This window comes from Gossypium hirsutum, chromosome D05 (assembly GCF_007990345.1).
Source record: "Gossypium hirsutum isolate 1008001.06 chromosome D05, Gossypium_hirsutum_v2.1, whole genome shotgun sequence".
Classification (NCBI taxonomy): domain Eukaryota; kingdom Viridiplantae; phylum Streptophyta; class Magnoliopsida; order Malvales; family Malvaceae; genus Gossypium; species Gossypium hirsutum.
The window spans coordinates 58,227,238-58,249,430 of record NC_053441.1 but is presented as its reverse complement, the minus strand read 5'-3'; the positions used below and the strand labels follow the sequence as shown (position 1 = coordinate 58,249,430).

General features: G+C 30.5%; 2 protein-coding genes across 2 annotated transcripts; both read right to left on the bottom strand.

Moving 5' to 3' along the window:
* Positions 1–1,356: 1,356 nt before the first annotated feature.
* LOC107947990 (xyloglucan galactosyltransferase XLT2) lies at positions 1,357–2,992 on the bottom strand (the record flags this gene model as incomplete). The annotated part of the gene is made up of 1 exon (XM_041092770.1): positions 1,357–2,992. A coding segment is annotated over one exon (1,545 nt), but the record flags the coding sequence as incomplete, so codon positions are not given.
* A 13,726-nt stretch (positions 2,993–16,718) lies between these two features.
* Positions 16,719–21,924, bottom strand: LOC107948738 (28 kDa heat- and acid-stable phosphoprotein). The gene is made up of 8 exons (XM_016883373.2): positions 21,477–21,924; positions 20,681–20,718; positions 19,136–19,198; positions 18,932–19,015; positions 18,794–18,828; positions 18,303–18,388; positions 17,299–17,364; positions 16,719–16,905 (listed from the first exon to the last, which is right to left on the bottom strand). Exons 1-8 carry the CDS (start codon positions 21,541–21,543, stop codon positions 16,871–16,873), a joined length of 474 nt encoding a protein of 157 aa, XP_016738862.2. The 5' UTR covers positions 21,544–21,924; the 3' UTR covers positions 16,719–16,870.
* Positions 21,925–22,193: the final 269 nt, after the last annotated feature.

The following is a 22,193-nucleotide window of genomic DNA, read 5'->3' as shown; positions in this document are numbered from 1 at the left end:
GCGCAGTCGAAAGCACTATTGAAGATGACATTTTCAAAGTTGAGAAGAGGAAGACAGTTGAGTGATTGACAAACTCGTCAAAGATGGAAATTTGTTAATATTGGTTTGTTTATAGATCTCACTTTTGCATCCTAATATTAGTTCGTAAATTTTAACTTTGGTGTTCCCAAGTCAATATCAATATCCAGTTTTGAAACTATATCTGTGTGAATATTACCCAAAGCTCGACCAAAGAATCATTAAGCATATGTTTAGGGAGGATAATAAATGTGCAGATGCAGTTGCAAGAATGGGTAGTAATCTTTCGTATTCCTCTCTTTGGGACTGTAATAACAATGGTATGTATCCGTGACACTCCCTTGTGGCTTATCCCCGCTTTTGATGGCTGATAACTTCTGTGCCATACTTTTCATGCTTAATTCATGAATATGACAAAAAGAAAAAAAACTTTATTTCAATCTCTGGTGAGATAAAAAAAGTAGTGACAGTGAGATTAATTATAACCGTGTGATTAAAATTAGTGATGAGATGTGTGTTTAGATTCAAATATAGTATAATTTTTACAATTTAGCCCTCTATATAGATATATTATGGCCCTCTAAAAAATATAAGTACTCTTCCAAGGTTTAAGGTTTTTGCAATTTCTCAAAAATATTTTTTTTATCAATTGTTTTTATGTTTAAATCGATTGTCATGTTGAAATATTATTTTTTTAATAGATTGTTTAAATGTTTAAATCGATTGTTATGATAGAATATTGCTTCTTTTGAATCAACTGATATGTAACAGATCTAATTTTAATTTGCCCCCTCAAGCTTAACATCATGGCTTAGCCAATCGAGTTAAATCTCAATCGAAAAAAAAAATTTTAATTCAGTCAAAATTATAAATTATATATTAATGAATTTTTATTTTTTCCTTCAATGAAAATTTTTTAACTTATTTTTTTATAAATAAAAATTATAAATTAATATATAAAAAAATTACATTTTAACCCCTAAAAATAGAAAAAAATTTATTTAATTCATTAAAAACATATAATTTATGGAAGAATTATAATTAAATCCCTAACCTCTTCTGGATTCAATCTTGCATCCAAATGGATAGCACCAACACGAGTGGGCAAAAAGTGCCTCATTGTGGCCTGTTTGACATCCAAAGAGACCCAGTTTTGTGAAAGCTCCTTCCCCCTCTCTGCATATCATTACACATGCTTCCCCACTCCCTGGGTCTCATGCTTCTCATTCTTTAGTAAAGGGCAGAGGCTGTATCAACAACCACTACTAATTCAACTCTGAAACTACAAGCTATGACATATATCCAACCCTAACCAACAATTTAGACCTGCAATAAAAATAATTCTAATATATTGTTGGTTTTATTATATATGGATACAAAATTACAAATACAAGGATATGGCAATGGCAGCAATTCTCTTCCAAATTTATCACTTCCATTTGTGTCCAAACTGCTTTTGCTCCTTAATTCTCTTCAATGCTCCTTCAATAGCAACATCAAATGCATCCTTTATACTCTCTAAACCCTCTTTTGGTTTCGCATAAACTAGTTTGGGAATATACTCAATCACTTTCTCCCTTATTTTCTTTACTTCCTCTTTACTGTAACTTTCAAGCACGCTTTTGATTGATGTCCCGTTCTTCAATTCGTTGCGGTGGATGAAAACTGAGTAACTCTTGGGATCGCTGGGTAGAAACCAGTGGTACTGAAGATATGCCGTTCGATGCCAGAAGAAAACCGGGATGGAACCCGCTACCATGCAATCAAATATTGACCTGCGGGTGAAGCTATCGCCTCTTGGCTGCAAGCAAAACTCCGAATCCAAAAACGCCTCCAGCACCAGGGAAGTTCCGTTTGAGCAGCGGGTGCCTGCACAATCCACAGCTCGGCATAACCCCGACACGTTCATGCATTGCCTCAACAGCAAGCTTCTGAAATCATTCTTGATGGTGTCACGTGGCGCTCCAGCGAAACAAAAAAGGGTTTTGCGGTTATGGTTACGGACGAAGTCTTGCCACTCTAAGACGTCGGAGTCCGATCTGGGGTGGAATCCGGTGGGGTAAGGCACAGCGACGTCGAAATAGTCCCAAGGGTTTCGTTCAATCAAAAGACGTGTGATGTTTCTCATGCCTGGCAAGTAGATGCATTTGGAGCCCCAGTCTTTGTCTTTGGTTCGCCGAAAATCCCATGTGATGCGCCCCATTGTTATGAAATGATCCCACCCACCGGAACTGTTCCAATGCGGCTGCTCTTGAAGCCATTTCAATATCATCTCGCAGTACCTATCACGATCTTTCCATCTATACTTAAACCATAAGTATTTCCCTACGGCGAGTCCAGCGTAAAACGGGATGTAAAACGCCGTCGCCGAATCCGGTTCCATCGTACGACACTTGTAGTTTAAAATGCGATTGTGGTAAATGATCTCCATGGCGAACTGGTCGGTCCAGTACCATGCTGGAACCAAATCCTCGGGTATGACGCCAGACAATCCCGTGGCTTTGCTCCCGAATCCGTCGTTGGATAAAGCCCTGCAACGAGAATGCCAAGGGTCCAGCTCGACGCAGTTATCCAATAACTCCTGGTTGAAAACAACCGGCAAGTTGTAGACGAAAATACGACCGAAGGAGCAGTTGTGGGGTGGTGAAAAAGAGGAAGAGGGCGACGTGGATGAAATGTTAGGGGGGTTTTGGAGGAGATGATGATGAGGATGGGAAGGGAAGTGGGAGCGGCGATGGGAGAGATGGAGGGTGCGAGCCATGAGGAGGATGATAATCTGGAGAGAGACGATGAAAAGGAGGAGCCATAAGCGGACGTGGTTGGGTAAGAAGAAATAAGGCTGGAATTGGAGAGAAGAGGAAGAGGGTTTGCGATCGATGGCAGAGAGGTAGGGCAGTTTGGGTGATTTAGGGGAGGCGGTGTTGGAGTTGGGAAAACAAGGAGGAGGGGGTTTGGGGGGGGGTGGTGGTGGATGTTGGAAGCATCAAGATGGCTTTTGCAGCAGCTTTCTTGGAAATAAATTGACCGAAAATGATGACGTGAGTGACACTGAGAGGATGGTTTTCGAGGGCGCTTACGCTTTGTGGTTAGTTTTACAGATTAACGTGGACACGGACTGAGTTTTTAATATATTTGATATAAAACTTTTTTTATTAACATTTATTTTTTAATTATTTATTTTTAAATAAATATCAAAATTACATATTAATTTCTAATTCAATATATATTTTAATACGTGATATTTTATTTTAATTCAACTGTACATATTAAAAAAATAATTATATTTATTTATTATTATTTAAAAAAATTATATCCATTTATTATCGTATTAGATTCATTTTAATTTAAATTATAATTTATTGATTGAGTTTTAGCTCAATTGATTGTCAATGCAGGAGAACAGAAATTCGAGTGCGTTGAAGCGTATTATCCTCCTATTATTAATTGTGAATGAGATATGAATATTTTTAAATTATGTAAAAAAAATATGATCGGAACTTACAATGAAATTATTTAAAAAAAACTAAACCATAAATTTGTATACAATAATACAGTGCTCAAAATTAATTACATTAAAACATTTAAAAGTTTTAAGAGGATAAAAAATATTATTATTAAAACATCTTTAACAAAAACTTCATATTTATAAGAAAAGATAAGAATATGTAATTTTTTTTGTTTAAAAAATATGTATGTTTTTCCCAGAAATATGTACTTAACAGAGAAGATTACTTGCATGTTAGGCAGAAATATGAAGTTCTTTCTTTCTAACATGACACCTATAATACATACATATATCTCTATTTTTACCAAAAAAATATATACATAATTTATATAAAGATATATATATGTATATGTTGATTGAGTCTTAATTTGATTAGTATTGATATCGTTGTCAATGTAGGAAGATGTGAATTCGAATACGCTGGAGTGCATTATCTTCCTATTTAAAAGTTAAAAATAAGTTAAAAATAATTATAATTTCTTTTAGCTCTCCAAGAAAGATCACTTCTTTTTCCTCTCAGTCTTTTATTTTTATTTTTTTTCAAGTTAAATTATCAATTATATGTATAAAAAGAATGAATGTAATTTATCGTTTGTTTTTATAATTTTTTTACTTTACAAAATTTATTTAAACTTCATATAAATATATTAGCAAATTAGTTTATGTTTACTTTCTTTTCTTCGAAATTAAATATTTTAATGGGATATTCCACTCAATCAATTAAATAGTTTTCACATTTACAAATGTATACAATTTTATGTAGGGGTGTTTATGGTTCGGTTAAAATTGAATTAGTTGATTGAACCGATTTAATTCAGTTAATTGATTGGTGGTCGAATTTAGTTTTTTCGGAGGTCGATTAATAAATTTTTTAGAATTTCGATTATTGATTAATTCAGTTCGAAATTGAGTAATTAATCGAAATAAATAATATATATTATATATAATATACTTTTTATATTAGCAATGTATTTTTTGAACTACTATTTTTATATTAATCGATTTAAATAATATATATTATATATAATATATTTTTTGAACTATTAAAAACAGAACATTAGCAATGTATTTTTTATATGTTTTATACTTATTTTAACCAAAAGACAAAAATATGTAAATTTCGGCTAACTAATTGAATTAACCTAAATATTTCGGTTCGGTTAATGTATTTGAAAAAATTTCGATTCAATTAACAATTAAAATTTGTTACATTTCGAATAATTTAATTAATAGTAAATTAATTTGATTAATAACCGAACTGGCCGTTTAAACACCCTTAATTCTATGGAATAGTGAAGCCCAAACCAATTATCACCATCCCTACAAAGCCTTGTGTGGCACAATCAATATCTACATATAAACTAGTGATAATATACATACATGTATCTATATATATCAACAAACTAAACTCTAATCTTTATAAAAAAAAAACTAAACCCCAATCTTCAAATGGAGATGTTCATGGGTTGAGCTGGACTAAGTTATATCGTGATATTAGCTTAACTTAGACTTGCCCTAATTTAACTCAACTTGAAATACAAATCTCAAAATTTGTCCAAGCACGTCTATATTTAAAAATGACCAACTCAAGCCTATTTTAGATCTACCCATATTATTTTTTAATTTTTTAAAAGCATGTTATGTTTAGTTTAATATTTTTTATTATTTATTGGTGAAATTCTATTATTAAAATTTAAACATAGATAAGTTATTTTGTAATATTAACATTATAAAATTATATATTAATTTCATTTTATATAAATTACATACTATATAAAATAAAATAAAATAAAAATATATATTACAAAGTAGAAAATGAGTTAGGCTCGAGTCTTGAATGTTGGAGCCCAAATTCAATCATATTTTAAACAGGGTTAACTTTTTTTACCAAGTCCATTTTTTAGGCCTTATACTTTTGTCCAAACTTTCAATATTTTAGGCGGCCTTCAAATATGGACGAGCTCGTGAACAGATCTATCTCCAAAAGTTTTTGTGAAAAACACATAATTAACGACTAAAATTTATAACACTGGTAAAAATATAATATATTATATATAAAATTACAGTTAGAAATTAATATATCATATATAAATTTTACATTTTAAAAAATAATAATATATTAAAAAATTTGGATAGCTTTTTTTAATAATTTAAAGTTATATAAATAAGGCTTAAGGGTGTAAAAAGCCTTCAAACTTTAAAAAAAAAACAATTAAGCCACTACATTTTTTTATTCAATTATGTATTTGAACATTCAAAATGCATTAAAATTTTTGTGCACTCAATTGAATACTTGAACTGCTAAAATGCATAACAAAACATTTTGACCGTTAACTTTAATAGTTGACCGTTAAAGTTAGTTGCCTCTAATTTTTTTCAATTAAAGTAACCACGTATCACAACCACGACATGACATGTGGCAATAAAAATAAAAATTATTAAAATTTAATAAAAGAATATAAAAATATTTAAATTTTATTAAAAATGAGAAAAAATAATTTATAAAAATTGTGAAAAAAATTATAAAATATATAGAAATATAGGAAAATTTTATAAATTTTTATACAGTTGTAAAAGAAATATAAAAGATGTCTTATTATAAAAAATTATAAAATTTATTTTGTTAAATTTAAGTTCATTACAATGTTATATTTTTAGTGACACAGCTACCAAATGAGTGTCTTTTATTTCAAAATGTTAAATAAAAAAATTTAATAAAAATAATGAGCAATGTTAACAACTAGACTTGAATTTTAAAATCTAAATAATACAAAGATTAAGTTCCTAAAAATAAAAAATATAAATACTAAATTTCAAAATTTTAAAGCCTAAGGGACTTATGAGATATTTTAACCCAAATTCTTATATACTTCCGGGGTAGTCAACAATCTACACGTTTCATCACGAAAAATGCAACCAAAAGATATTATCAGTTGACAACAGCAAGTCAAAAAAAACTACAGCTTTCACAACAAAAATTCATAGCTTTTTCAGCTTGTTTTAAAGCAAAAGAATCAGTTCATCAGAAGCAACCTCCCCCTTTTTTATTTTTAATTTCAATGGATATTTCTCCTTCTTCTTCCTGCTGTTTACTCCTCATTCTTATCCATGGCTTAATGTTGCAGACTTGTGAAGCTAATCCAACACTTCCCCTAATCACTCAACTCTCTGCTCAAAACATGGCGGCCGTCATCATCGGCAGAAGAATTGGGAAACCGATCCCTACAAGGCCTCCTTCTCCAAAGCTTAATGGCTTTAAAGGAATGCTTGCTCTTCCAGGACCGCCTCCAAGACCTTTGTTGCTCCCTACCCCATAGACACCACCGCCTCCATGTATTTCCCTTTCTTTTTCTTCCCGTCCCCCATGAATAATTGTGTAATTTTTACATTACAGTACTTTTGAGAGACGAAGTTTTATATATTTGAAATTTAGATTTTATCATCAACAAATATATTTGAGTCATTTTGATATTATCATAGAAAAATCAAAGGGAAAAAATGATTGCTGGAAGTTAATATTAACAGCATGGGGCTGCATGATGAAAGTCTGTACGTTCATGTTAGATATCTGCAAGTTCATGTACAAAATACTCGACAGTATCGATTCCATTTGGTGGAGGGATAAATCAGAAGACATCGAGTGAGCTTACTCCAGCTCCGATTGATTCTGCCAGTCATTGGCCAAGGCAGTAGTCCCTTAAAAAGGAAAATTATGTTTTAGCTCTTTAAAAATTATAAAATGTACTGGTAAAATTATAATTGAATCTAAAAACGATACAAATTTAATTTAGTCATTCTGAAGACTATAAAGATTTAACTCTCATAAAATATATAACTTAATTTTAATTCGTCGAAAATTTTCCCACTTGTTTGCCACCATGCATCAACCATTTTGCAACGTTATTGCTTTGCCTTATTAAAGTCTCACCCCATGTTTTATACATCCTTGGACCCTGCATACGTTCTTCACCAGCAGCCACTTCCTTAAGCAACCTGCACGATACTCGTGTATGCAATTGATAACTCTCGTATTTACAGTTATGGTAGTATAGTTTTTATAGTATTCTAGGAGGTATATTGAGCATGTAGGCTAATTTTTTAGATTAATTATGTTTTACTTGAACTTTGTTTGATTTTTTACTAGTTTTAGAATTAATTCGAAATTTATTTGTCATTTCCCTCTCTCTATTGTAGGCCTCAAGTGAGGAATGGAAAACTTGAATTATAGAGTAAAAAATTATGAAGATGAGTCTTCCACTCCATTGAATTTTAGTGTAGTGGAGCAAAAATCTTCAAGTCAGAATTTTCAAACGGCAAGAAGTTTGTTCCGCTGCAATTTTGCGTTCAGTGGAGTAGAACGATTAAAACTCTAAAAATAAGGGGTGACATGATTTAAGAGGCAAAGGGAAAAAAGAGAGTAGAGGATCAACTTGGAGGTTAAGAAATAAGTCTCTCAAAGCTGTGGGAACTTCAAATTAGCAAAGAGGAGAAGACAGAGACCCGGAGCATTTGGCCTTAGTTTGATAACTATTTTTTCTATAGATTACTTCTTTTTTACCTTCTCTCATTGTAAGTTTATTTTGAATTTCTTTTTGCGATGTTTTCTTAAATCAATTTGAACTAAACTCTATTTTCTTGGAACAACTATAGATCTCATGTCTTAGATAATTAATTATTTTCTCTTCAATTGTTTTGATTTGTGTTAATTAATTATTTAATCAATGCTTATTTAATCTGTTTGCCTTGTAAGGGTCCAATTTTGTCTGGGCCCTAAACAACAACCAAAAATAAAAATTATCAGTCCTAAAGTCCAATTACATGTCAGGCCCAATACACTACCCAAATAGCCCAAAATAAAAAACCTAACCCAAAGTTACAAGCCCAACAACCTAAACTATTTTCAGAAAAATAAAACCCCTAGTGCCGCCGTCGTCAACCACTATCTGTGAAAAAAGGCAAAGAACATGCAAGGAACAATAGAGAAAAAAAATAAAAAATGTAACGAATAGTGAAACATATGGCGATAAAAGCCATAACCAGATTGTAATTTTTTTTACTGAAAAATATACACAAAAAAAGAAAAACAATCGAAATACAAAAATAAAAAGAACTTCAAAAGGTGATCTTTTTATTTTTCTCTTTTCGAGTTTGTTATTACATATACACAAAATAATAAAATAAAAAAAGAAACGCACCTGCCTTTCTACCTTCTGCCGCCGTAGTCGATGATCGTCGCTAGCATATAAGGCGATCGAATCCTTAGGGTTTCGCCTAAAACCGCATCAAAGAGAGAGAAACTGAACAGTCCCTCCGGGGTTTTGGTCGAACGGTGACTCTTTTGCGTGTTATAACCTTGGATCCATGTTCTATTCGAAGAGAGGGGTTAAAAAAGGGGGTTTTTAGGGGTTTTCAGCCACCGAGAATGGTAAAGCCGTCGCCTGTGACCGGTGGCCATTGCGGCGGTCCATGATGGTGTGGATGGCTAGAGCTTAAGGCGTTTTCAGAGAAAAAAAATAAAAGGATTTCATTTTTTTAAAAAAATTTAAAAATAAATTTATGAAATTTTTTTAACTTAAATAGGGGTAGGAAATGGCGTCGTTTTGGTCTGTTTCCTTAAAACTCAAAACGGCATCCTTTTGGGCCAAAATCGATCCGACCCAACCCGACCCAGTAGGATCTGTGTGTTTTTTAAAGGGGGTCTAATTCGGCTTTAGTCCTTTCGATTTTTAATTATTTTTCAATCCATTTTTTTGTTTTTTAATTTCTGTCCTATGATTTTGATTTTGTTTCAATTCGGTCCCTTAAGGAACGACATGTTTTGGGGCAGGGAATATTTTCCCATTTGGTCCCTTTTTTGCGTGTTACAATTTAGTCCCTTATTTTTATTTTTATCCCGATTCCCCCTAGATTTCTACTTACGTTTTGATGTAGTCCTTCTTATATTTATGCACTTATTTTATTATAATTTAGACTCTTAATTTCATTTCAATGTTGATTTCATCCTTATTTATTTAATTTCGACCCTGTCTAATTTTTTTTATTTTATTTATTTATTTACTTATTATTTCCTTTGTTTATATTTAAAATTGATTTGTTTTTGTATTTATTGTGCGTTTTATTATTATTATTTTTTCTTTTTTCTTTTTCCTGTAACATTGTTATTATTATTCCATTATTTATTTATTTATTTATTACCTTTTTATATTTTCAAAAATTAGATTATTTACGTGTTTTTACCTGCACCTTTATTCTTCTTCTTTTTCTTCTTCTTCTTATTATCATTATTATTTATTTTTCCTTTATTATTTAATTAATATTAGAATAGTAATTAACGTGATTATTGCCATTATCATTATTTGGTGTTTTATTATTATGATTATATCATCATCAATCACTAGTATAGTTTTTTTATCATATATCTTCGTTTCATTTTTTCATTTAATTTTATTATTGCTACAACCATGTCACGAATCATATTCGAATATATTGACCCATTTCTATACTATGCTCAAATAAGTTAAATACACGTTTCTTGAAATGTTACATTCATTTTTTTTACTCGATGTATAAAAAAGAAATTTTTAAATCGAGGCAAATGTTCATTATTTTTGGGAATTAGGAGAGTTATGTTCTTAACTTACGGAATATGACTTCCTCCTAAAGCCAAAATAGTCGAACATCTATTTTAAAAAAATATAAAAAAACAAGATTTAAGTAACAATTAAATGGCATTTATTCTCGTTTTCGAGAATTCAAAGTATCGTGTCCTAACTTATGGGGCATGGTCTTTCTTCTCGATCAACATGAAATAATCCCTTTTCGCGAAAATAATTTTATAAGTAATGCCTTAATACAAAAAGGGATCGTGTTTTAAACTCTCTTCAAATTTTTAATTCTCGATGCTAGGACACCAAGTAATCAATTAGGTATCAATTTTGGGCGTAACGAGTGTGCTAACCCTTCCTCGTGCGTAACCAACTCCCGAACTCATTTTCTGGATTGTTTTCAAAATATAAGTCGATTTAAAAAAAAGTTTCAACATGCCTGATCACAAAGTTGTATTAATTTGATAATCTTTGTTTGTCTTAGAAGAGAAAATTAAGATTTAGATCTCGATTGAATAGATTAGGATTAACTTTAGTAGTGTCGACAAACTAGTTAATTTGTGGCTAGAATAAGAATATACCATGCCCTAATTAAACCAATAGGTTTGCTTTTACTACTTCACCAACTTGCTTTGCATAGAAATATAACTAGTAGGGAAGGGGAATTAACTTAGCTAGGTACTGGAAGGGTTTAGTCAATACTATTGAGTTCTGGGTTAGTAACTACATAGATTGAACGATTCAATGAGATATAATTGATTAACTGATTCATATGAAGTTAGAGTTCCAACATTTTAAGTCTTTTAATTTAATTTAGTAGCAAATAGATTTTCTTTTTTTTTTTTTTGATCTGAGCTAGATAAAATTGGATAATTGGTATTTAGTAGCATAAAATTTGATCCTTTGAAAATGATATCTTCTTATTACTTGATTGGACACGTGCACTTACATAACGAATTTTCGCACTATCAAGTTTTTTTGATGCTATTGCCAGAGATCAAAATTTTAAGTTATATTATGCTAATATTAATTTTATTCATTAGTAATCAAAGATAGGGTATTTTTATTTTTATTTCATTTGAATTTATTTTTGTTTTATTTTATATTATTTTTGTTTTTCAACTACTCTAGAATTGCATGCACAAATTTGAGTCAAATTCTTTAATACCGTTTGTTTTGAAAATTGAAATTACCTGTGGCCAAAATGGAAGAGCAACCAAACAAGCTAGAATACAACCAATTAAGATAGATCCTGTGAATTCTGAGAACTGTGAAGCCACTCACCTAGGGTTGGTGATCAATCAATGATGATTTGAACCCCTCAGCAACAGAGGAGATGTATTGATGAAAGCATGCCTTTGCATGATTGATATCATTTGAGTATCGTCAGACCTACTGCTGAGGTGAATAATTTTAAGATCGATGCTAGGGCTATGTAGTGAACAAGTTCTTCGAATTACTGAGCAAAGACCCCGATTCTCATTTAAGAACTTTCTTAAAAATCTGTGATACTGTGAAGTATAATGGATTTTCTTAGAGATCTGCTATTGAGAACGATATCTTCTTATCATTTTATTACTTAATTCAATAGGTCCACTTGCATGATAAATTTTCACACATCAGCAATAGAGAGAGTTCTGATTTTCTCTTGGTTCTTATAACCTTCTTGCAAGATGACAGGAGAAATTGCAATCACTGTATGTTAGGAACAAACGAGGCGTGCTTGGAACTTGAATAAAGATGGAGATATGCACTTCAAGCTCTTCAACAAAGAATAAAGGCTACCATATTTACTTGACATATAATACAAGAATCAAGCTCTTGGTCAACGGATGCTACCTCTTCCATCTTAATATTTGGTCAACATTTACCTCTAGAGTTGCCTAGAATTTATTTTTTACACTTGTTTGAGATCCCAGTTCTTCCCCCTATACTGAATATGTGGAGTACAACACAGCTAAAGCATTATTTGCTAACTTCACTAGAAAAACAATGCATTCCCTTTCACCAATGTAAAAGAAAGAAAATGAACAAATGGTCTTTCAAATCGCAGCTTCCGGGACAAGGGATGTATCACTTAGCTATTACATTGTCCACTAATTTAACCTTAACCTAAAAAGGGTTGTCAAAAGGAAGTAGAAACTAATTTTCCACTACTGAATTAGAGAGTGGAAAAGATCAAATTGAATTGAAATAAGCATTCCATAGAATGAATCATCAACATGATCTGACCTTAAGTTTTTAGTTGGAATTTTTTCTTCTTCATTTCATGGGTAAATTTTCAATACTTATGGCCATATCTAACTATATATAAGTTTGTTGATATAAAAAACACTCTAATTATTGATTAAATTTAAATAAAATAACTTACAAGAGATTATCCTATCAAGCTCCTCCCATGATTAAAACTAAAAAAAAAAAACCTAAAGTTAGAAAAAAATTATGATTTATATTGTTGGATTCATGATTGAATGATCAACCAAATTATGATTATTGATGAATTGTCTATACTTTCTAATAACATCTCTAATAAACAATGTTGAAAAGCTTTTAGGTATAGTTAACATGCACAGGATAAAGAGCTCTTTAAATTATGGTTTGTTCTAGTTGCTTGATGTGATTGAGAGTACAGAAACATTGTACTATGCGCATTTGGGGTTTGATTGGTTAAAATCATGCTATGCACACAATAAAGTATAGTTAACGATAGAAACGCATCATACTCTCTTAATTTATTTAATTAATTTTTTGCATTAGATTAATTGAGACAAAAAAATTAATTGAAATCGTTATAACAGTTAAATACAATTAGAAGCATGGATAAGCTAAAAGAAAAGGTAATTTTGTAATAGGTCAATGTGTCATCTTTCCATGGTACTAAGATACACTATAAGATATTATACAATATGATATTTATATCTTATAATAAGAGGTAACCCTCATAATTGCGAAAGGATGTGTGTTGACCATGACATGCATATCCATGCCCATGTTTGCAAGAGAAAGCAAAAACCATTTAGCTCATTGGTCAGTTGATTGATTGACCTATAAAGCACCTGACAAAGATACACCAAAGTGGTAGAACCCCAAACTGAATTTATCCACCGTCTCAAAATCCTCAAATATAGGAAGAAACATGGCATGAACCTTGTTGTAAAACGACTCTGGCAACAACATTCCCCCCCCCCCCCATCCAAAGAATCCAAGCTCTGGCATATCAGTCATCTCCTCCACAGTTGCATGCAATGGGTGTACTTCAGCTAGCACCTATTTAAATCTTTCTCGAGTTTCTCCTTTAATGGCACGACACCTATCAATCGGCTACACTCGTTCACTGGATTGATTGCACTAATTGTGATTAACACCTCCTTGTCGATTGGAAGGTCGACTATTAAAGTGACATTTTTAAGTGTGATGGTCATTTTCCCACATGAAAAATGAGATGTAAACGTTTACAATTAGACCTGTTTATGGGTTGGGCTACCGTCTTAGACTTGAAGGCTTGTCCAGAATTTGGGAAGGTTTGGGTTAAAATATTAGGCCAAATTAAAATATAGGCAAGGCTCAGACTTGAACATTCAAGGCCCGAGCCTGTCCCGTTTTTAGGTTTATAATACTTTATATTATGTTATTTTTATATATTATGTAATTTAGAATGCATTAAAAAAATAAACCTATATTAAATATATAATACTACTCTAATGTAAATATTAAAATAATGTTAAGATAACTATATAAAAAATTTCAATAAATAAAAAAATTATAAAATTATTAAAATAAAACAAATAAAATAAATATATTTTCTTTAAAAAAAGTAAAAAAATAATATGGGCAAGCTTAAAATGAGCTTAGGTTAGTCTTCTGCAAATATGGGTAGGTTTGGGCAAAACTTTAAGCCTATTTTTTGGGTCAAGTTAGACTTAAGCAAGCATAAAGTATGTTAATATCATACTTAGATGTAACCCGATTTGACCCATGAATATCTCTATTTTCAACCTCTATCTTTCCACCAAAACAATAACCAATTTTCAGCTTCACTATCATAAATGTCACATATAACTTGACAATCTTCAAGTGTTCTTCGATACGATGATGGAGCTCTTGAAAATTCAAATTGTGTCAGATCAAAGAACTCAATTCATGAATTGCTAAAAAATTATAAAATTATAATATTAAATTTCAAAAATCATGAAAACATTTCTGTAAAAATTAAAAATTGGAGAGAATTGAGTTGAAAAGTTTACCATTTCCCTTGAAAATTATAGAAGAGTTGGAAATTTTAAGAAAGTAGGAGAGTTATGGAAAATTTTGAGTGAGGATAAGAGAGAAATGGATGAACTTAATAGGGAAGAAGTTGATAATAATGGGAGTTGATTTCCAATTTATTTAAGTGGGTTAGTTATAGTTAACGGGCAAATAAAATCTTAAACTTGACACCTGTGAGTGTTGAGGTACTCTACTTTTGTAGTACTTTCTTTCTGACATGAACATCACTAAGCACATGACAATTACATGAGTCGGGGTAATCTTTCAAAAAAATTGTATTATAGATTCTAATATAAAAGTGAAGAAAAAAAAGCTTATAGTAGGTGTGATTTGAATGGATTTTTTCGATTTTTAAAATTGTCAATGATAATTATTTTAATTTTTTATTTTCTATTCTAATGTTGGTTTTAGATTTTTGGAACAAAATGAGTTTTATTTTATATATTTTGGGTTTCAAAATATATATTTTTTAAAATTAACATTTTCAAATAAATAAAAAATTAATCTCTTATAAATTATTTTTATATAATATTTTCACTATTTATAATATATAATATTTATTTTTACATTATAAAAACTAAAATTAATTACAAATTAAATAGAAGAAAAATTCAATTAAGCTAATTGTAATTTTTAAACTTAGCTTGAAAAACCATCTAAACATCGTGGTTTTTTTTCCCTTGACCTTCTCTGTTTGGGTGGCAAAAAAATATTGAGCTTCACAAGTCTCTATCCACCCCGATCTTGTAAGGTTACTATTATTTTAGATTGAGTTTAGAAAAAACCCACTTCATATATTTACTAAATTACCTTTTTTTATTTAAATTTTCCACTTATTTTTTATATTTTAGTTCTAATTTTATAACAAATTATAATATCTATAATATTATTTAAGCTTTGATTAAATTGATGTCCATTGACTCTTGAAACCAATTCGATTAGAAAAATTATAAAAATATTTTTTTATAATTAAAATAAATTATGTTATTAAATAATATTTTAGTCTTTTTATTTAAAAAATAATAAAAATTTTGTATTTGGTTCGATTTGAACCTATGCTAGTTACATCAATAAAACATTAACTTTACCATTAAACTAAAATTTTATTTTAATTTTAGCCCAATCAATTGATTGAATTAATGTTACAAGTCAATTCAATAGTAATTTAAAATTGTTGACAACATGATAAAACAATTATACTACATTTAATATTTTTGATATTATGTATTTGCTTGTTTAAATTTCATTGTGCTCAAAATTTAATTATTTTTTATTATTAATAGTTTCAAACCGTATATTTCATTATTTATTGTATGCGACTTTTAAACTAACATCTATATTCTAAGCACATAATCTCCAAGTCCATACATGTGTAATAAAATTTTTAATATATTTTTAATATTTCAAATAATTTTATATATTTCATTATAATTTTTTAATTTAATAATATATATTAAATTTTATCACATCTACAATGCGAATGCGAGTAAAAAATGTGTAACGAATTAAAATATATATTTATAAAAAACCTTTAATTAAAATGATACAGTTGAAAAATAAATGATTATAATATAATAAATATTTTGGGTTTGAATCTTTTATTTGCAAGTATTTTTCTAAATATTATATATAAATGATTATAATATAATAAATATTTTGGGTTTGAATCTTTTATTTGCAAGTATTTTTCTAAATATTATATATAAAGACAAATTACCCTCAAAACAAATTGAGAGTGACACTAAATTCTATCTTGTATGCATATAGAAGCTATGTATAAGAAAAACTTCGATTGAGTGATAAATTTAAGAATTTACTAAAATAATTGACATGAGTTTAAATACTACCATGTGTATAATTTTTTGTTTTTTTAACAAAAAAATATTCCCAAATAATACATCTTATTTTCTCTTTTAAATACAACAGGGCATCAAAATAATTTCCCCTAACTGAGTTAGCACCCGATTGACTCGTGACACCAACACAATTGGAAACTTAAATAATAATATAAATTTAGTTTAATTTTGTGAAAATGATATTTAGTTTAATTTTGAAAAAATAAAATAAACTAAACATTAGTTAAAATTTCAAAGCTGAATGGTTATCATAGGCAAAGGTGTGATAAGGTAAGAATTGGCTACTCCATGGAATGAGTATTCCTTCCATCCTACCAAATACTGCTCTGCTTGAACATGGAAATTAGCATTTGAGTTTTGAACTCCACTCGCACTTCCTAAACTAAGCCCTTGCTTTACATATTCACTACGTTTCAAACGTAATAATGCACTAGAAACAAGGAGGACAAGCATGCAACTAACTTGAGATGATCCAAAAGTATACATTTATGTTTTAGAATATCCAACAATCAGATTCCAAACTCTTTTTTTTTTATGGGATAAGAGCTCAAGTATACAAATGCAGAAGTCAATATAGAAGATAAAGAGAGAAACTGATCACAGATTTTTCTCAACCTGGATTATTTGCGAGCTTCAGTTTTCTTCTGTTCTCTCGCTGTATGAACAAATAGAAATATTATCAGCTTTCAAATGAAACTGCAATATGCCTATAAAGCAGGTCTACTCTGATTTTAGATTCCATATCTAATCTATGTTGCTCCGGTTCTTTGTTTTTCTTGTGTCAAACAATCATGTACGACACATTTAGACATGGATATCTATATGACTCTCCATGTCAGCCTTCAAAAATAATTTAGCAAAAATGAACATACCTGTGTCAGACACATTCCGTATCCAACACTTACACCTAAGTTCAAGCAATGAAGAATCTTATACCAATTCTCTAATTTCAGAAATGTTGCAGTAATAATTAACTAACCAGAGAGGGAGCATTAGAAAATGCGTGCATTATAATATAAAGGCAAGATAATAGCGACGGGAACCATACCGGTCTTCTCTTCCTCTCTCTTCTTAGCAGCTTCTGCCCTTTGTTGTCGTATCAGGGCTAAGCGCTCTGCAATAAAATACATAGGCAAACACCAGAAAATGGGGAAGAGATGAGAAATAGAAATAAAGGAGTTGACGTCAAGGTGATAACTTGATATTATGCCGATATAAAGGTCTCCACCAAATAAAAAAAACCAACTCATTTGTATTTTATTCATGAAAACCGGCATAATTCATCTCTCTACCTCTTACTTCTAAACACCAAAAGACTGGTCTAGATTGCTGTGTGGTAAAGAAAAAATATGCAGTTTTGCACCTCACCTATAAGAGACTTCCTCAGGTTTTGTTCGGTTCAACTTCCCATCATTGTTAACAAAATATAATTAAGTTGCATTCATTTTACTACCTGAGAATATAGCACTTATGGCAGGAGGAAACAATTTTAAAAAGAACATCCAAGTAAAAGAGTATATATTTCTCACAAATCTTTTCCCATAGATTCCTGTCATATTTTATGACCACACATATAAGAGTAGACAGCAACAGAAATCAAGTTATATATATGTACTCTCCTTAGCAATCAAGTATTTCATCAGTACCTCGATGCTCCATATAATATTTATAACATGGACAATGATCTTCTATTGATGCTTTAGGTAAAACATTTTATCATTTGTGTCACACCTATATTGAGGATGGTTTATGCATATGGCACTACTATAATAACTCAAAAGGAGATGGGTTATTGTTATCATTATTTTCATCTTCAGAGCCTATGAATGAACATAATTTCAACCTTAGCTATACATTTTCAAATTCAGTTAACCACAAAGAAGCAAGCCAGTCCCACTGAAAGGACATAAAAAGCCTTGTTTAAGTACAATGATATTTTCCAGGGCTATTGCAACCCCTTGGCAACTTAATAAACATTCAATTAGGGTTACACTACAGTTTAAGCCTGATCCTAGAGACAAAAACAATTCGAGAATCATATCCATTAGTTACCTAAATCTTTTCTTGCTTGTTCAGTTTTCCCTTGTTCCTGCAGCTTCATATATCGTTCATGTGCTTTTTGCTTTTCTATTTCCTCTCTGCAGTCATTAATAGTACAATAAGAGCAGAACCTAAGTTGGTCCCAAAGGAAATAAGTAATTTGAATATAAAATTACATCCTTTAATATATAAACCACCATAGCAAACAAAAAGTCATAAAAAGTATATGGGTATCCTCAAAAGATGAAGATTCAAAAGCAAGAACACCATATCTTGAAGCAAATAATCAACAGCAGTTTCAATAAAAATGATGAAAAGGCTTCTACTCATGTTGAAATAACATGGAAAAATATTTAATCATATCCTGCCCCTTTTCCAACTAGGATCATAATCTACAAAATATTTGGTTGCAGATGAAGTACTTAAGCAGTCAAAAGTTTGTGCCAGTTGGACATGATAAAGCAGTGATCAGTCAGATTTGATTAATAAAGAGAATTACAAACCTTTCACGCCTTGATAGTTCAGTTGTTCTTCCCATCTGGAACATAAATTTTCAAGTTATCAATCAAGTTATAAATTCATATATTTATCTATGATTAAGTACGGTCTTCGTACAGCATAGGAGCATTTGTTGAACTTACATCAACATCTTTAGCTTTGACATTCTTTTGTTTGGCCAAATTTGGATTCTCAATCTCAATAAGCCCTTGAGTACCCTTTCGTTTCTGTCATGTCAGCACCAATATCAAACAGGAAATATAAAAGGTAAATAGGACAATAAGCAATAATTGCAAATGGAACCAATCCCATTTACATTAGACCAAGAAAGGGCAAAATGTAATGACCTCGGGTTCTTCTTCTACTTCCTCTTCAGACTCTTCTTCTTCCTCCTCCACTTCAGCTTCTTCCTGGAATGAAGATAAAATACCATCTCATCTACCAAGTAAAATTATGTACAAAAAACACACACATGCACATCAATAAAGTGAAGAAAGAGAAGCATAAGAACTAAGCTAATATATTCAAGAAAATAAACTAAAATTTTTCAGTTAAACACTCGACCCAATTGATTACAAAGAATGAAAAAGAAAAGAAAATAGCTATTATCAAACTTATCGCCAATATTAATGAATTCTTATCCATTTATCATGTCCATATTATTAGAGTATTAAGCAACTCAGCTTAGATTGGTTAACAGATTAGTTGTTATGTTTGTTAAGTCAGTCAGGGTTTGTTTAGCTACAGTTATTTAGTTATCAACTACTATGAGTGTATATAAAAGCTGCACTAATCTCTGATCAAATAATAAGAAATCACATTATCGTTTTCCAGTATGCTGCTTCTTTTTTCTTGCTTTCTTAGCTAGTTTTCTAGTTGCCAAACAGCTTTGACAGTTCATAGCTAGAGCTTTACATGGTATCAGAGCTTCTGTTTTTCCTCACGGATTTGATTCTCTACTCGACCGTGGGTTCCATGGCTCTTCCCACTAGCCCTTCATCTGTCTCGGTCATTGCACCTATGATACCTCCTGCTTCTTCCACCAATGGAGTTTTTGATAGTAGCTCTTTTCCACAAAGAAGATTAACATTGAGAATTCTAATTACTTGTGGCAACAAGTACTGTTTGCTCTCAAGATTCACAAGCTTCAGAATTTTCTTAATGTCTCCATTCTTCCTCCACAGTTCACTAAGGATGTAGCTGGGGTGACTAAGGAGAATCCTGATGTTGAGAGGTTTGAGCAGCAGGGCAATGCCTTGCCTCTTGGCTCTTGTCTAATGGTAATCAAGATGTACTCTCGCATCTAATTTGTATAGACTCTACTGTTCAGATCCGGAGTACTCTTGCTAGTATCTATGGTAGTAAGATTACTTCTAGGTTAATGTTCTCTAGACGTGCTCTGCATTCTCAACAAAAAGGTGATCTCTCCATGAAAAAGTTCTTAATGAAGATCAAGGCCTATTGTGAAAGTCCGCTAGCTGTGGTAAGGTTATTAGTGAGCATGAGCACTTTACAGCGATTCTTAATGGCCGTTCTTCAGATTTTGAGTCCGTTATTACAGTCGAGGTCCATTTCTGGCTTCGGTCCATTTCGAGGTCAAGGGCGTGGTCGATCTTCAGGTTCTCGAATTCAGTGTCAACTTTGTGGCAAAACAGGTCATCTCTTGACCACTGTTATTATCATTTCGATGCCTCCTATAAAAGCACAACATACAGACTACCCGAGGCAAATATGTGTGATTTTGGTTATGGGCCTCAACAATACATGATAATAACAACAGATTTCCATAAAAGAAAGTTAACTAATAACAATCAAAAACTAATTTCACCGTATATATTTTATTCTCTAAATTTATAATCACAAACGAATTAAAATTACAATAAAAATCTTACCTTCTTAAAAGTACGGGGACGAGCAGAGGTACCAGCACCTGAAATCATTAAAACATTAGAACAAAACAAAAACAAAGTGAGAATAATGATAAAAAGTTATAAAACCACTTAAGAAAACCACAAAGAATTACAATTTTTTTTTCTGGTATCTCAATTTGACTCAAAGCTCAAATTTTTAGCCGCACTGGTTAAAAGAAACAAAAGTATTTAAACATACAAAGAAAGAAAAAAAAAATGGAATCTAACAATTCATCCACTTAATTGAGAATCATTTCTAAGTTTCTTAAAAACTAAGACTTAAGTTTAAAAATACAAAATTTGAAATTTAGAGTACAAAAAAGAAGAAGATAAAATTCAATACGATAGAACTACCAATCCAACAGTTGAAAGCTTGGTTAGATCAGATACCTTTTAAAACCGAATAGAAATACGCATAAGTACATCCCATGCAAACGAATTAAAAAATACCCAAAAAGTTTCGAATCTAACAATTCATCCTTGAAATTTCAGAGTCATATCTAAGTTCATTAAAACCCAAAACTTAAGTTTAAAAGTAGAAAATTTTTAAGTAAGAAATTCCCTATTTTCTCTATTTAGGAACTAAAATTTCTCAATCACACACACACACCAAAAAGAAAAATCAATCAATACGCTAGAGCTACTGATCCAGAAGCTGAAAGCTAGGTTAGATCGAATACCAGAAAAGTGTATAACAATAAGTATGAATAAGTACATGCAAAGGAATTAATTAAAAAGTATATAAATACGTAGAAAAGGAAAGAGGTAGAGTACGTACGGAGCTCTTCAGGAGTGGAGAAATGGCGGTGACCGGTGGGCTTGCCCTTGAATTTTCCTCTTCCCATTTTAATTTTAGTATTAATATATATTTTCTGATTAAAAATAGAAATGAAGAAGCAGCAGAAGGTGAAGGTGAGACCTGAGGCCTGTGAGGGCAGATTTGTTTCTTAAGTACATAAATTTATGCCTCTCAAGACTTAGATTCTTATTCTAAAAGTTTAAAATGTTTTTAAAAAGGTTTATTCATGTAATAATCTCTCGAACTTTTTTAAAATATCAATTAAATATTTTTAAAACTTTTTTTTATCAATTGAGCTTCAATTAATAAAACCGAAAAATGTTAATTGTTAGTATTTAATAGCAACATTGACACCTCAATGCTAAGTCGAAAAAAAAAATTTAAAATAAGTATATAATGAATTTGGATTAGGTAATTGTTCATATTCATTTGAATCTAGACACACATCTCTCTAGATTTATTTTAGAATTATAAAAACCATAAAAATTTATTAAAATTCCTAAAAATATTAGAAATTAATTAAAAACCATGAAATTCTATAAAATTTATAAATAATAATTTATTAAAAATTCATAAAATAATTAAAAAAATTAATTTATAAATATTATTAGAAATTAAATAAAACTATAAAAATTATAAAAATAAATTAATTTTATAAATTTTCATAAAAATTATTCTTCTCATTTTGATTAAATT